The 14,337-nt window shown below is 41.0% G+C and overlaps 1 protein-coding gene across 4 annotated transcripts in view; it reads right to left on the reverse strand.

The window, feature by feature from the left end:
- The window catches only part of mtmr4 (myotubularin related protein 4), a 39,918-nt gene that overhangs the window by 19,012 nt on the left and 6,569 nt on the right, over positions 1-14,337 (reverse strand). For 2 of the 4 annotated variants that reach the window (XM_062405684.1, XM_062405683.1), the window contains exons 1-2: positions 10,355-10,494; positions 744-833 (exon numbers count right to left, since the gene is read on the reverse strand). In XM_062405684.1, coding sequence (XP_062261668.1) covers positions 744-833; positions 10,355-10,399 — 135 coding nt within the window. In that variant the 5' untranslated portion in view covers positions 10,400-10,494. Of the gene's footprint in view, positions 1-743; positions 834-10,354; positions 10,495-14,337 lie in introns of those variants that run through there. The other 2 variants (XM_062405686.1, XM_062405685.1) reach the window with 1 other exon arrangement.

Here is a 14,337-nt window from a genome sequence, read left to right on the forward strand (position 1 = left end):
TATACAGAGCCAGTAATAGTTTTGTATGGGTGTTGGTGTTTATGTTCAGTTAATGCAGCTTGTTGGTTTCTAGTACATGTATGTTTACATATCAAGCATTTAGTTATATAATCTTTTTTGGAGAGGTTTATCTGTTGATGCAATCTAGACATATTAATGCGTTCTTATTTCTATGGTTTAAATGGCAAAAAAACTATATGGAAAACTGTAAATACTCTTGGTTCTTCAGTTATGTAGAATGCAGCTTTTCATTTTCCTGTACTTTTGAGAGCCACACATCTGAAAGGAAGATTACTACAGAAAGGCGGGAATCATACCTTCATAATTGTTTAAATTCCTGCTTTCAAAACTTTCCCTCTGGTCATGGTGAGGCTTTGTATAAAAATGTTGTATCTATTTGCCAAATAATACTGGAGACAATTTGATCCATTTATGATGCCTTATCTGTGCAGAGTTGAGGTAGATCTTAGACTCCACCAACTTGCCTAATTCACTTTTTCCAATGTCAAATACTGATAAAGCAAAACGATGACAAAGTTGTTCTCCTCTAGGCCAATGTTTTTATCGCTCCTTCAGTGTCTGGCTTCAATCTTGCCAACTGCAATGACTCTTGCAGTAATGACTTGGCAGTCACAAGGCATTACCAGATACTACCAAGCTTCATCAAGGTGTTTCAGAGGAATGTTCTGATGGAACTTCTGGATCTAGGGCTGATTCATCTGCTGATTTATAGTTCATCTCACCTGTAGGCTGTCATCCTCCTTCACCAGCTCCTTCTGGGGGAACAGGTCCTTGGCCTTGATGTACTCCAGACTGGGAGGCCCCTCTTCACCCTGTCGGACACAAACACACAACGCAGCGAAATACTTATTATGTAGGTTGACACAACAGGATGGAAACACCACAAAAATCTACATTAGAATCATCAAAACACACAATCACCTGAGCTAATATAGTTTAATGATAGCTGGTCGGACCACAAGGGAGTATACTGAGAAGGCTAATGCAAAGAAGTTTGCATTGTGCTGAGCATTAATCAGGGTGGTAAGAATCATGCCAGGTGGAATTTCACAATCCTCATCAGCTAACTCATAGACATCACGTAGCAGATTAAATATTGACTACAGGAGATTCAAAAATCTCTTTAAATATGGACACACAACCTTGTGTAAGGTCAAAGAAACAAGCTATTTCAAAATGTTAACTACTTGATCTTAAACAGCATTTTCATGATGGATTGATATATAATAATGCAGCAGGAGATATTTATATTCTCTTTGCTTTGGCACTATGCAGGAGGTTATTGCATATGAAAATGACGAAATGACTGAACTTGGCAGCAGATACCTGTATACTTTGTGGATAAAAACCTGTAGACTCGTGATTGGGGAGTCACAGTCTTGAAAAAAAAAACAGATACTGGGAATATTTCACACACATGACCAGTTTTACATGAGGCTCGGGTAGTGCTGGGGGATATAGCCAAAAATCATAAAGATAAAAACATTCATATCAGTCGATATCGATATTTATCACAATAAACTAAATAAAGGACCTATTTTAGCTTCTGAGGGAAGGTTGTGGGTTTAAATTCTTCTTAATGAGCAGAGAATAACAAAGCCTGATAAATAGCAAAACATTTTACAAATCCAGGGAGACCAACTACAGATATACCTCACTTTGCTTATTTATCAATATATAATTGACATTTGTTGTACTGCTATTGATGAAAAAGATACTGCGATAATTATTGATATTTTGTAATTGCCCAAAGCCTGAGGCATAGACATTGATTTCTATGGTTTAATATTCAGGATAATAAACTGTTTGAATGTATTGTTTCAAAGTTGCTAATAAATAAAATCATTCAAATGCAACCATATCACACCTGTTTTAATGAAAGATTGGCTAATATTACACTGCAACAACTCAAGGAGAAGCAGAGCCAAGAGTGAAATAGGAACAAAGAGGGCGGCAAAACCTGTCCTTGAAGCTAAGGGTGGCCAGTTCCCTTTCATTAGGTCACTCTTCAATCACTGGAGTGAAAAGGGGAACAAAGTAAATTGAATGATGAAACTGAAGGATGTGCCCTATCGGTAAAAACCCTGGCACCACATAGACATTAATATCCTGATATTGAGTGACATCCTTGTTCTGCTCATGAGATGAAATATATAAATGGGACATAAACTCTGTTCCATATATTCAGTACACTTTGTGACCCTAACTTTACTCAGGTTTCTGATCATCTGCTGTGAAATGTGCCGGCACGTCTGCAACCCCTCCATATCTAGTCCGTCTGTAATTTCTGTTGAACCCGAGATACCTCTGCATTTGGGGATGAACCCAGTTCGGTTTCTGGCTGCCTGGACTCCGATTGCTACTCTGCTGGACTTGGCTTCTCCAACCAAGTGTGACCGTATGTCAATGCCAGTTCTTAATGAAAATAGATATGGAGTCGTGAAGGGGAACTAGAGGGTTGCAGAAGACAGTCATCTGTAGTCTTTTTCTTATGTCCCAGATCAAAGGACACAGCTAAATAAATGATATAGAATAATATAATAATAAGCTCCGACGTGTGATTAAACCACATGATAAGCATACCCACTGGGCTGACTGGTAACATATGGGGATGGATCCCTACAGGGACAGCCCCTCACCTATAACTCAGCAGCATGTCACCATCTGATTTTCAGTGTGCGGATCATTAGAAGATGCTAAACAAAGTATAATTTATCTTCCTTTGTAGGGCTGGGCGATAAAAACAACATGATTAATGAATTAATATAATTTTCTTTGATGGGAATATAACTTAAGTTAAGCTTAAACAATTATTTAAAATGTAAGGGACGTGATGCTTTTCTATATCCTTCATGATAGTAAAAATAAAATCTGTGACTAATAGGTGTATGTGGTTTTTCAAAGAAAACATGAAGATGTCACCTTGGGCTCTGTTAAAATACAACTTTTTTTTATAAAGAAAACAATTAATCACAAAAATACTAAATAATAGATAGTAAAAATAATTAGCTGTAGCTCAAATCCAAGTATAGCGAGGACAGAGTACAGGTGTTAAGATCTTGGGGTCAGTGGAATGGAGAATAGTTTGCTGATGCTGTCTTTGAGCTGGTGGCTTATTATTATCGGGAGTGTGTGTGTGTGTGCGTGTGTGTGTGTGTGTGTCGAGGGGAGGGGATTAACACAGTATATTGCTACACAAAGCCAGGCTTACTGCTACTTCTACAAAAGTAATTGCAATAAACGGCAGTGCTGATGGCAGCCATGGTGGAAGGGTTTCCGGCTGTGCCGAACTTTGCTGTCCCTCCAAAGTCCTTAAAAATGTGCTCCTACATTATTGCTGTCTGCTAAATCTTCCGAGCGATGCCATTATGTTTGTGCTACTGCTGTGTTTCTATCTCCACAGATATACTCACGGTGAAGGTGAGTAGGAAGCTGGTTTCTAGCATAACACAGCCACTAAAATACTGCATTTACAACAAAAATACTTGTGTATTTCTGAGAAGAATGAAACTTTGTAGTAAACTTGTCTGAAATCCCTCTGCATTGCAACACCACTAATCTCTTGACCTATGACCCTAGTCAGCCGACGGCATCACACTGGCGAGGCAGCTGTGTATCATCAATTTGACTTATTTTTACCTGAGTATGGGCGGGCTATGACAGCAGCCATCTGTCAAAGGCATCCTGCGAGAAGGTTGGGTCATTACAGTTTGAACTCCCACACTGTTGCCGGGCTGTCTGAACCATTTTACTTTCTTTAAGGCAATAAACTTCACCATAGCAAGCCAGAACGCTGCCATAATTTACTCAAGAAGCTATCAATATAGTGTCTCCCACTTATTACGGCAATGCCAATAAGTAGAGTGATGTGCGTGCGCGTCTGGACACGGACGCGCACACACACACACAGACACGTACGCGCACACACACACACACACACACACACACACACACACACACACACACACACACACACACACACACACACACACACACACACACACACACACACACACACACACACACACACACACACACACACACACACACACACACACACACACACACACACACACACACACACAAAACTTGGCATCTTTTACACACTCTCTTATAAAGCACTCATGACGTTGCACTCCTCAGAGGTCTGCTAGAACATAGTGTACTTTAAAAGGCAAAACTCAGCTGACTAAACAATGAGTGTATGTTGTACTGCTCCATAAATCCAGTAAGACGGTCTATACACACAGACTAACGTATATAGATGTTTTAGAGTTTATCATCAGGAAGAAGATATTCCCAATTGTTTACCAGACAAGTTTATATGACAGAGGATGTCAGGTAGAGTATAACAAGCACAGACAGCAGTGTGGCAGTGTTTTGAGGAAGCCTTGTAGCATTGAAAGCTGGTAACCTTGATATTTGAGCCTCGCATGGCAGATAACACAGAAACAAGACAGGGCTTAAAAAGTCTGCCATTACATTTGCAAATGTACACAAGTAGTGAGGCACGTCTGTTTACAGATTTTTTTGTTCATTTCACGGTGTCCACAATCAGCTTACAGGAGATTATAAGGAAAAGAGAAATGCTCTCACTTCCACCCGACCCGTAAAGATGGAGCACAGCTTGTCCTGTGCGACACGTTTTTTGCTTTGTCACTGCTGTGAGCCCGCACACCCTCCCCCACCTCCGTCCAACCAGCAATCAAAAAGCCGGAGCTGACAGGCATGCGCACACACATGCATACATCTCTATGCATATATCAAATACAGTATAAATGTCAGAGTTGATGGCACATAGTGTTTCGATAACGTGTATCGCCATATGAGTGACAGTATAGGCCCGCAGCTGCATGTGGATGTTAAAACAGCCAGGCCTCAGTTTTTAATGCACTAAAATAAAGTTACAGTCTGGTGAAAACGTGTGTCAATGGAGAACCGAATAAAGCAGATGGCAGGACAACACAGAGGTAGAAAAGGTGGAGAGATTGAAAAAAGACACTGGCACGGTCTTCATGGATAAGTGTCTGGTTGCCATGGATACAACAACCTCTTTTTGCAGCGAGAGTCCCTTTTTCTCCAAAGCTTCAGGAAATAAATTGCTGCCCTTACTCACCAGATTATTTAATCTCACTGCAGCTTTGTCCTAGAGTTGTGCAGATTAGAGAATTGCTAGATGATGCAGAGGTGACCTCCTAAATTTGCCAGCTTATACGTCTGCTTTTATGTTTCCAGTTATTTATGTGGTGGCGCAGAGTAAAAATAAGGACAAGGAAACAGATGAGGCAAGGACAGGGCAGAATGAAAGATGAAAAACAACGCTTCTTAGAGTCAAGTTAGGCAGGGCAGTTTAGGTGATCGGTCAAAATCAGAGCTGGCCGAGTATGACAGATCTCTTTGAGTGCATTTCTTTCTGCCTGCCCTCTTTCCAAATAAATATTTCATAGACCACCGCGTTGTAAATGATCAGTTCCATTTTAGGCTGAACTTCAAGACGAATTCTACAAGTAAGCAGAATTCAGACAAAACATTCATATGCTGAGGTATGAGAAAACAGTATTAAAAGGGATAGTTAACTCACAAATGGTAAATCACTCATTTATCTACTCACCCCTATGCCAATGGAGGGGTAGGTGAAGTGTTTGAGTCCAGAAAACCCTTCTGGAGTTTGCAGGGGTAATATTTGACTTGAAACACTAAAAGTCCCCCAGAAGTGGCTAAGCTAGCGGACATAGCATTTTGCGATGATCCCTGAATGCGCCTCATTGGAAGATATCAGCTTAAAACTGTGTAAATTAGGCCGTTTTTAGTGGAATATGAATGTCAGGGCTTGCTGACACTTGGATGACACCACACAAGCAGTATGGAGGCATGCTGTTTTTTTATGTCGGAAGATAGTTCCCTAATATCGCCAAGCTGTAGTGGATTTGGCTGCTACACTGTTTGCCCCTGAAGCTCCAGAAGTGTTTTGTGGACTCAAACACTGCAACCACCCCTCCATCGGCTTAGGGGTGAGTAATGAGTGAATTATCAATTTTGGATGAACTATCCCTTTAAGTGCCACCTCATCACTATTTTTCCCTTTAAAACTCTTCTCAGTATTCACAATTTCCAAACTACTATAATCGAGTTGAAATGATTTTGAATTTTTTTTCGAAAGAGACGCGCGTGCGCAATTCAGTCCTTCCCGAGAGCATTCAGCGGCCCAGCTGACTGGCTCTCACTCTCAAGCAGCTGTAAAGTGAAGGAGGTGAATTGTGTTTGTGGTGATCGGTGATGAAAAAAACAGCGCGAGTGGAAAAGCAGGGAGGGCAGCAGCAGACCATGTTAGCGGCCGCGCCGCGCAGCGCTATTTACAAGCGCGCTCCCGCCTGGCTGTTTAGACTAGGGTGACCATACGTCCGTATTTCCCGGGACATGTCCGTATTTCACGTCCTGTCCCGGGTGTCCCGGGTTATTTTTAGAAAGTGAGGAAATGTCCTGGTTTTTAAAATTACCTTCTTTGGACCATTATATTTACATGCACTAGGGCACTGCCCACGGCGCTGCGTGCGACGTAGCCTAATCCAAGCCCCTATGCTGTCAGCCCTATTAATCAGAACGTAGACAACGTGACTGTCAGTCATACGCAAGCAACATGCCGAAGCGCAAGTGCTCGTTTATAGCCCTACAAAACAGACTTTATTTTGTTCATAACTGAGGCTAAGTGAGTGTTATTTCGAGTTCAGAGTTATTGATAGTGAAGTGAAGGATGTGAAGATGCGACATTATTTCTTTCATTGTGCTGTTCATTCATTACAGGAATTGTTGACTCAAGCATTTTGAATAAATACATTTTGAATAAAATTATCATTTGTTATTGGAGTTATTGTTATTGACTTTTACTGAAAAGCATTTTTAATAAACCAACTGTAAATATCTTGTTCTATCTATATAATATACCGGTATAATTGAATAATAATAAAATACTATTAAAGCAGCAGCATCCTCCACATGACCGCCCACCCCCCACCCCCCCCCCCCCCCCCCGCCCCACCTTCAACCCCCCCCCCCCCGACAAGGTGTCCTGGTTTTCCCAAATGAAAATATGGTCACCCTAGTTTAGACCAGTCAGACCGGACCCGCATTTCTCCGCGCTGGTCAGTCGGTCATGGTGTCTTAGGTTTGCCATCATTAAGGGTTTGAATAACGGGGCACCAATATCCTAGTTTCACGGAGGAATAAGACACGCAGCCGTCCTCTGTGTTTACCGGAACCGGAAGTGATTAAAAAAATAAAAGCATAGACTTCAGAATAAGGGCACATATTAAAATCTTTGAATAATCGTGATTTTGATATTGTCCAAAATAATCGTGATTATGAATTTTTCCATAATCTAGCAGCCCTACTTCTAAGTACTTCTCACGGGTGTTACTGCTTCGATGTCATGCAGAGTGGTGAAGCCCACTCAGCATCACGTGTGGCTGAAGCATATCCCACCGAAAAAAAGCTTTTTGCTGTACTTGCACTCTTGATTCATTTAGCTGGTGGGTATAATAGAATCTGAGTCATGGAAAAATCTTAGCCAATTCAATTAAGCTTTTTATAGTTCCATTTAGTTCAGACAACATATCACAGAGGGAGATAAACATGATATATTAGAACACTATCTGAAGATCTTTTTTGCTGCAGCTGGATCACATCAATAGTGACGGTGATGAAAACTTGGTAGAATGCTGCAGCCCTCTTCCACATGAGAAGACTGACAGAGCTGTGGTCCACTTAAGTTAACAGAGGGCCTGGATACTAAATTATACAGACTCTGATGCAGAAGATGCAGCTGCCAACTCAGCTGCACTACAGACATAATAAAAAGGAGATCATAAATTGTGTAGCGACTGACACAGTCTGGTCACAGATAAAGAAGAAAAGGAACCTACTGAACAAACATGGCTCTCTGAAAGAACTTTGACGGAAACTTATGTAAAGCTTTCCTTATATTAGTAACATCAATTGTCGTTAAAGATAGCAAAATAACATGCAAAACAAATCTCGCAGACAACATAGTGGGTTCTATTCTTTGACCCGAATATGTATAGTGCCTGTTGCAAGGCTTAGTGGTCAAAGAGTGGGATAAACACACGTTCCAGACCTATATGCTTACTATGTTTCAATAGTTTTTTCCCATGGGTACAATTGCATTTAATAATCTCTAATCCCATCGATGCAGGCTTGTTTTTCATAGCTGGATGGCTCCAAATCCTCAATATGCAAGGTTGGTAATCCTCCCCGTCACAGTGGGTGTCAATGTTTAGAACTTTGAAGAGTGGATGAATCTGTCTCGTCACAAAAGGTTTAGTTAAGTTGATGTGTCGCTAACTTCACTGGATAATGTGTCTCCTCATGGTCAGACTGTGTTTTGCCTGCCAGTCACTTTGTGTATTATCCTGTGACTTTATGCCCGACAAAAGTGAAATAAAACAATTGATCATGTTTGCTTAAAGGTAACAGCCAATTTTCTTTATGAGCAGCAGCTCGTTAAAGATAACCATGTTGCACGTGCACATGTGTCCATATGCACATGTTTGAGATGAAACTCTAGCCACCATAAATCGCTCTGGGGATATGTTCAGATGATAACAGGCTGTGTTGGCATTGCTTACAAGTACATATCATTTTAAAACAAGACAATGATTATCTAGTATCTCAGTCAAAGTTTAGTTACAAATCCGGCTATTGCAAGATTGAAAGTCATGAATGAACACTATATTGATTCAATATTGAATTTAAAATGTTTATCAGATGGGCATATTGGGAAATATGGATTACGTCCTTCAGTTGATAACTGTATAATAAGTCTTTAGCCAAGCCAAGCCAAATCATATATTTGGATACATGTTATTTAGTAATTCCGTTGCAAGTATTTGGCCCAGTCCATTTGCATTATAGAGTATGAATGATATGAACTATTAAGTGATTTTTTTATGTTTTTTAATTGGTACATTGCATTGACTTCTTCATTAATGTGTCATCAACATCTTGTTTTAGAAGAAACTGATAATTAGGGGTGAATTTTGTCATGGGCTAAATGTTATAGCACACATGCTCCTTAATATATTTCACAGATATTAAACATCTATTTTTTGGTTTCTTTTTGGTGAGGTGTCTGATGTAAAATGGTAGTAAGGGTTATGATGATAACACCATGCTTGAAAGATAATCATATTAAAGATGTTCATATCAAACTCAGAAGTATCCTCATAAAAAAATGGCTAGTTGTTTCATTGCAGGCCACAAAGAGAAGTAGGACATTTTGTGTAGTCTTTCAGTATCTTGTGCCATATCAGTATTAAATTCTATCACAGTTTTATGAGACAAACTAGTCACTCATCTAGTTCATCAGTGACAACAAAGCTCCTTACAAAGTCTCCTTCTGAAATAAGTTTAAGCTCCTTAGCTAATAGCTCATAGCCTTTGTAACATTGAGAATTTGGTCTGGTGAATGCTGCATGTTTGGTGCACACACACTTCCAAACAGAGTTAACTTCATCCAAGGGCATTTTTTTTTGCAACTCATCCAGTTAAGCTGCATGTTTCCATCTGTAATGATGTTCAAGATTTGTTATCACTGTGAGCAATCCAAAAAAAACAGACACTGGCTTGTCCTCATCATTCTTCAATTTCTCTTGGATTACATGACATTTCACGGCTACTTTTCTCGACAGTAACCATGATGCTTCACCCTGATAGTGAGCTGACAGACATACACTCAGGAGGGACCACTCTGAAAGACATGTCTGTCAACCAGCTTTTTTGTATTTCTGGATTGCTGTTTTTTAATTTATGAATTGCCTTGCAGGCATTATATGGCTCTGAGGCTAGATGGTCCTGATTCCTGCCCTACCATGTACAGCCCAGTACCATAACTACTACTCAATGCAGGTAGTCCACTGCAGTGAACACACTTCACTGCAACAGTGAGTGCACAGTGTTCTCACTCAGCAGCAGACGCTTTACATGTCGTACTCCTGATAGGCCCTTCTCTCCTCTGACGCGTCAGAGCACTTCATACAACACAGTAAAGTAATGACGGCAATAAAGTAGCTTTTCATCAGCACATGTATGAGAGTACTCTGAGGGAATTAAATTATCTGTATGTGGAGTCTGTGCTGGTTATTTAATAACCGCAGCGATCACGTGTGTCGACCATACCCCTACGCCCCCCCATCACCCACTGATTGGCAAGCAAACACACTCGAGCCAAGGTAGCGAGGGGAGCAATTTAACACACACCCATCAAAAACCAGGGTAACACAAAAAAACGAAAAATCAAAAAAAAAAAAGCTTGACTTACAAAGCAGTTGAGCATGGAGCAGGACACCCTTCCTACGACTCTCATGTCGAGGAGAGGCAGGGCTGTGCCAGAATGACACACAGCCTATGGAGCAGCAGTACGACCAGAGCACGAGGAGCCGGCATAACCATTCTTCTCCTCGCCGGAGCCTCTCCACCCCTCGTCCACTCCGAACCCCTCTAACTGCCACCCCTCTCCTCCCCCTGACCACCTTTTGCACGTTTCCCCTTCTCAAGAGGTGCTATGGGACAACACGCCGGTCCCAGCTCTCATTCAGGAACTCTCCCCACCCCCCCAGCCCCTCCACCACTCCCAGCGAGAGAGCACACTGGTGTCTGAAGACAGCCCCTGTAGCACTGCTGAGAGAAGGATAATCCAAGGTGCAAACGCGAGCCGCAATCCACCTGATCAGCCAATTTAGGACTAAAGGGGAAAGAAAAAGTGATGAAATGACCGCAGATGCTCCTTCTCAACTGAAGGGAGTGGATGAGGGGAAACTGCGAGAAGGAAAAGCAGGCAAAAAAGGAAGAGAGAGGGAACTGCCTGATGATAAGCTCCACCCTCTGCATGCGCATCTACTTCCCTCTCTCACAATCACATGCTCGCACACATTTCTTACCGTCTCCCTCTCATCCCTTACTCCTCCCCCACTCCCTCCTTGTTCACCCTTCACCGACATCTCCTCATGAATATGCCTCTCCCTCAGCAATGAGGTGGTAAAGCTTACAGCGTACCGTTAGCAACCAGAGGATGCTCTGACTACCATAAACGGTCCATCTGACATCAAACGCAGCCCACTGAAGCAATTGCCCAAGTACACACTGTGTGCTTATAGCTCTGTGTACAAGGTATGCTGAGCACAACAACACAGCCTGGAGCAAATTCAGCCCAACAGACAGAGAACAGAGGAATACTCCATCCAGGGGTTGGACGGTATCCCATCACAAACCGTTGCACTGGATGCAGCTGATCTAGTGCAGGGGGATATTACGTTGCAGAGGACAGATGAGGGAGGGTGCTGAGGAGAATGACTCTATGCGGAAATCTCTGATGACACAGCAATCTACAGACAAACTCTTCTTCAGTGTCTTCTTGGCACCGTCCGGCATAAATGCAGCACATATTTGAAATGCTAAGTCCTATGCTTGAAATCTGGGATGGTCACTGCATGTACACAGTGTGTACATCGTCCTGTATACGATGGTGTGACATGCAGCCCCTCCCCCTCTTGCCCCCATCTCCTCGCTGATGGAGTCGTGACAGCCACTCGTGGGTATGACCCCATATTATGTAACACGTTTAACATAGTAGGGACAGCACGGACTGGGTACATAATACAGCAATTTTAGAATGGGATTAATTGTACTAAGGAAATTCCCATTAAGAACCTCATATTATATTTGATGGGATGAATTTTAATTTGTTGAGTGAGGGTGGAGGGGATATACTTTTAATTATAGACATACTTTTTAATGTCTCCCTGTGCTTGCAATATCATATCTGTCTATAAAAAGGAAGGTGGACTGATAAGGAATTTGATAATGAGATACTATACCTATACTGCCCCTTCCACTATAACGTATGATTGGAAAATGTCCAGAGAAATGTGTAAAATCACAAAGGATCTAAATAATCTCAACTGTAGCATGTTCTTCATATCTGTTTCTACCTTATTACTGAAAATATGTTACCCTGTAAAACCTGTATGTGCAAGCCATCAAATGACTATTTACTTTTCGGCTAGATAATATATACAGATATCATGGATACTTCAATATGGATGAATTTTGCACATCACATAGATATATCACAGTTTTCATTTCATTCGACCTCACTGCTTCAACATATTACTTTTTATCTTGTTTAAGTTTCAGAATGAGTGGCTCAGCTGCATTCATACAACTATCCAGTGTTCAAATGTGCAACTTTTATAGCCTCCATCAGTACATCAGATTACTAATAATTTCATTGTTACTTTATGGTAAACATCACACTTTTCAATACAAAAACAATGATTATTTTATGCAGACTGAACAGATTCAATATTAATGCCTGTCATGCTCACATAACTCTTACATATTACAACGATGTCTATATTTCATAAAAGAGATCCTTATGTTGCAGGATTAATGATAAATTACACTAAAATGCATGATAACTTTAATTTACTAATAAATGAGCTCATGCATCTGCTGCTATAAAATGCACTTCCATTTGATCTCAGTGTAAACCTGTATATGCAGTTTGGAATTCTTTCAGTTGTTTTCTGTATTAAACAATAATCTTTGATTTAAGCACAGCTTTCATGTCTTTTTACCAGTTTTCATAAGTCGTCCATAAAAAGTATACATTATACATACAGTTGTATGATGCGTGGGTCCACAGTCCAAACAATGGGCTTTCAATTCCTCCTTCCTGCCTGCCTAGCACAGCCCCACCCAAACCAGCTGCAAAAGTGAGCACCAGATTTGGCCTCCTGTGTCTTACATTTTATATTAGGAAAGGAGGGCAGAGTTTCACCAAAACAGTGTCGGCCTACATGTTAACACACAGCTATAGAAGTAGGATATGAATAAGACATAGGACATATGAATGGTCTATAGATCTACTCATATTTATCTTCATCTTTATTGTTTCTGAAAATGCTGCAATGATTGCAGCACACAGGCGGCATATGTTTATTCATTTTATTACAGTTATCTGGGGCGAACTGAATCATTAGTTTGAAGAAGCTGAGTGCTGAATGATGCATTAAAAGCATTAAAACGCGGGCTGTCCAATATTTCTTAACTCACAATTGATTAGCTGCAAGGTGACCATTAAAAAGTTTTACGTCAGAACATCTTAGACATATGGTATGCTCTGATTAAAAGACACACAAAGTACCCTGAACAAAACAACATTACCAGGAGGAATAGGGAAGTCGACAATGACAGCCTTACCTCAGGAACCAGAGCAAGGTCAAACAGTACTAAAAACAAGAGACAGTCAAATCATTAAAGACAACCTGGAACGAAACACAGGTGACTTAATCCTTATGTAAGAGGTTGACATCATATTGGGCAGTGACACAAAGACCAATTTTTGCATGTTGTATGTGGCACCACAAACTTCTCTTGCTAGTGCTGCACAGCACCTACAAGGTAGTATTACAGTGTATTGTCGGTACCGAGAGTAGGGTAAACCAATCCCATTGTCCTCATTTCTATGCTCGCATTATCCTGCTAACAAGATCGCAGCATGAGTGGACAACAGAATGAACTCAATACTTCCCAGTTTGTTTCAGCGAAGAAGCTGAAGGCTGAGAGGCGATCGAACCCTGCTTCACACGAGATAGGATTAAAAGGATCATATTACCTGTGGAACAAACTGCAGGAGCAAATGTCTGACAAGCCTAACTGAGAACATTACCCTTAGACCAACAGCAGCTAAGGACAGGTAGAAGTATAATTAGCTGGGCCACAGGGCTACTTTAAAAAGGACCAGCTAATGGAGCTGCACATCTTACAAAACAATAGACATGTTAAATGGACAGCAATAAAGCAGTACTGAAAATTGATCAATCATAGACTAACTTCAAATATGGGGTGATTCAAGTAGTCTACAGTGTGTTCTGAGTTTGGCCATGCTCTTTAAGTTTCTTACCACATCTAAAATGCACCATGCTAAACATAAGGATGGGTAATTCAAAAGATGCATTTTAGAGTCAACTTAAACAAAAATTCAACACAGGACTAGGCAAAGTCCACGTCCTCACTATGTGCATCAGTGGGCACATCATTTGTTCTATAGTTCTGCCATTAATCAGGCCGATAGCTTGACCATGTGTCTCACAAAAAGTCAGAGCTGGGCATGCAGCCATGGTGGCATTTTGTGGACCCAGCTCACAAGAAACTCGGAACACACGTCCTCTAGTTACACTTCCTATTTCTGTCCCATAAAAGCTCATTAGTTTCAAGAGGAATTTGTCGTTGCTTCCCGTC

Source organism: Platichthys flesus, chromosome 15 (assembly GCF_949316205.1).
Source record: "Platichthys flesus chromosome 15, fPlaFle2.1, whole genome shotgun sequence".
Lineage (NCBI taxonomy): Eukaryota > Metazoa > Chordata > Actinopteri > Pleuronectiformes > Pleuronectidae > Platichthys > Platichthys flesus.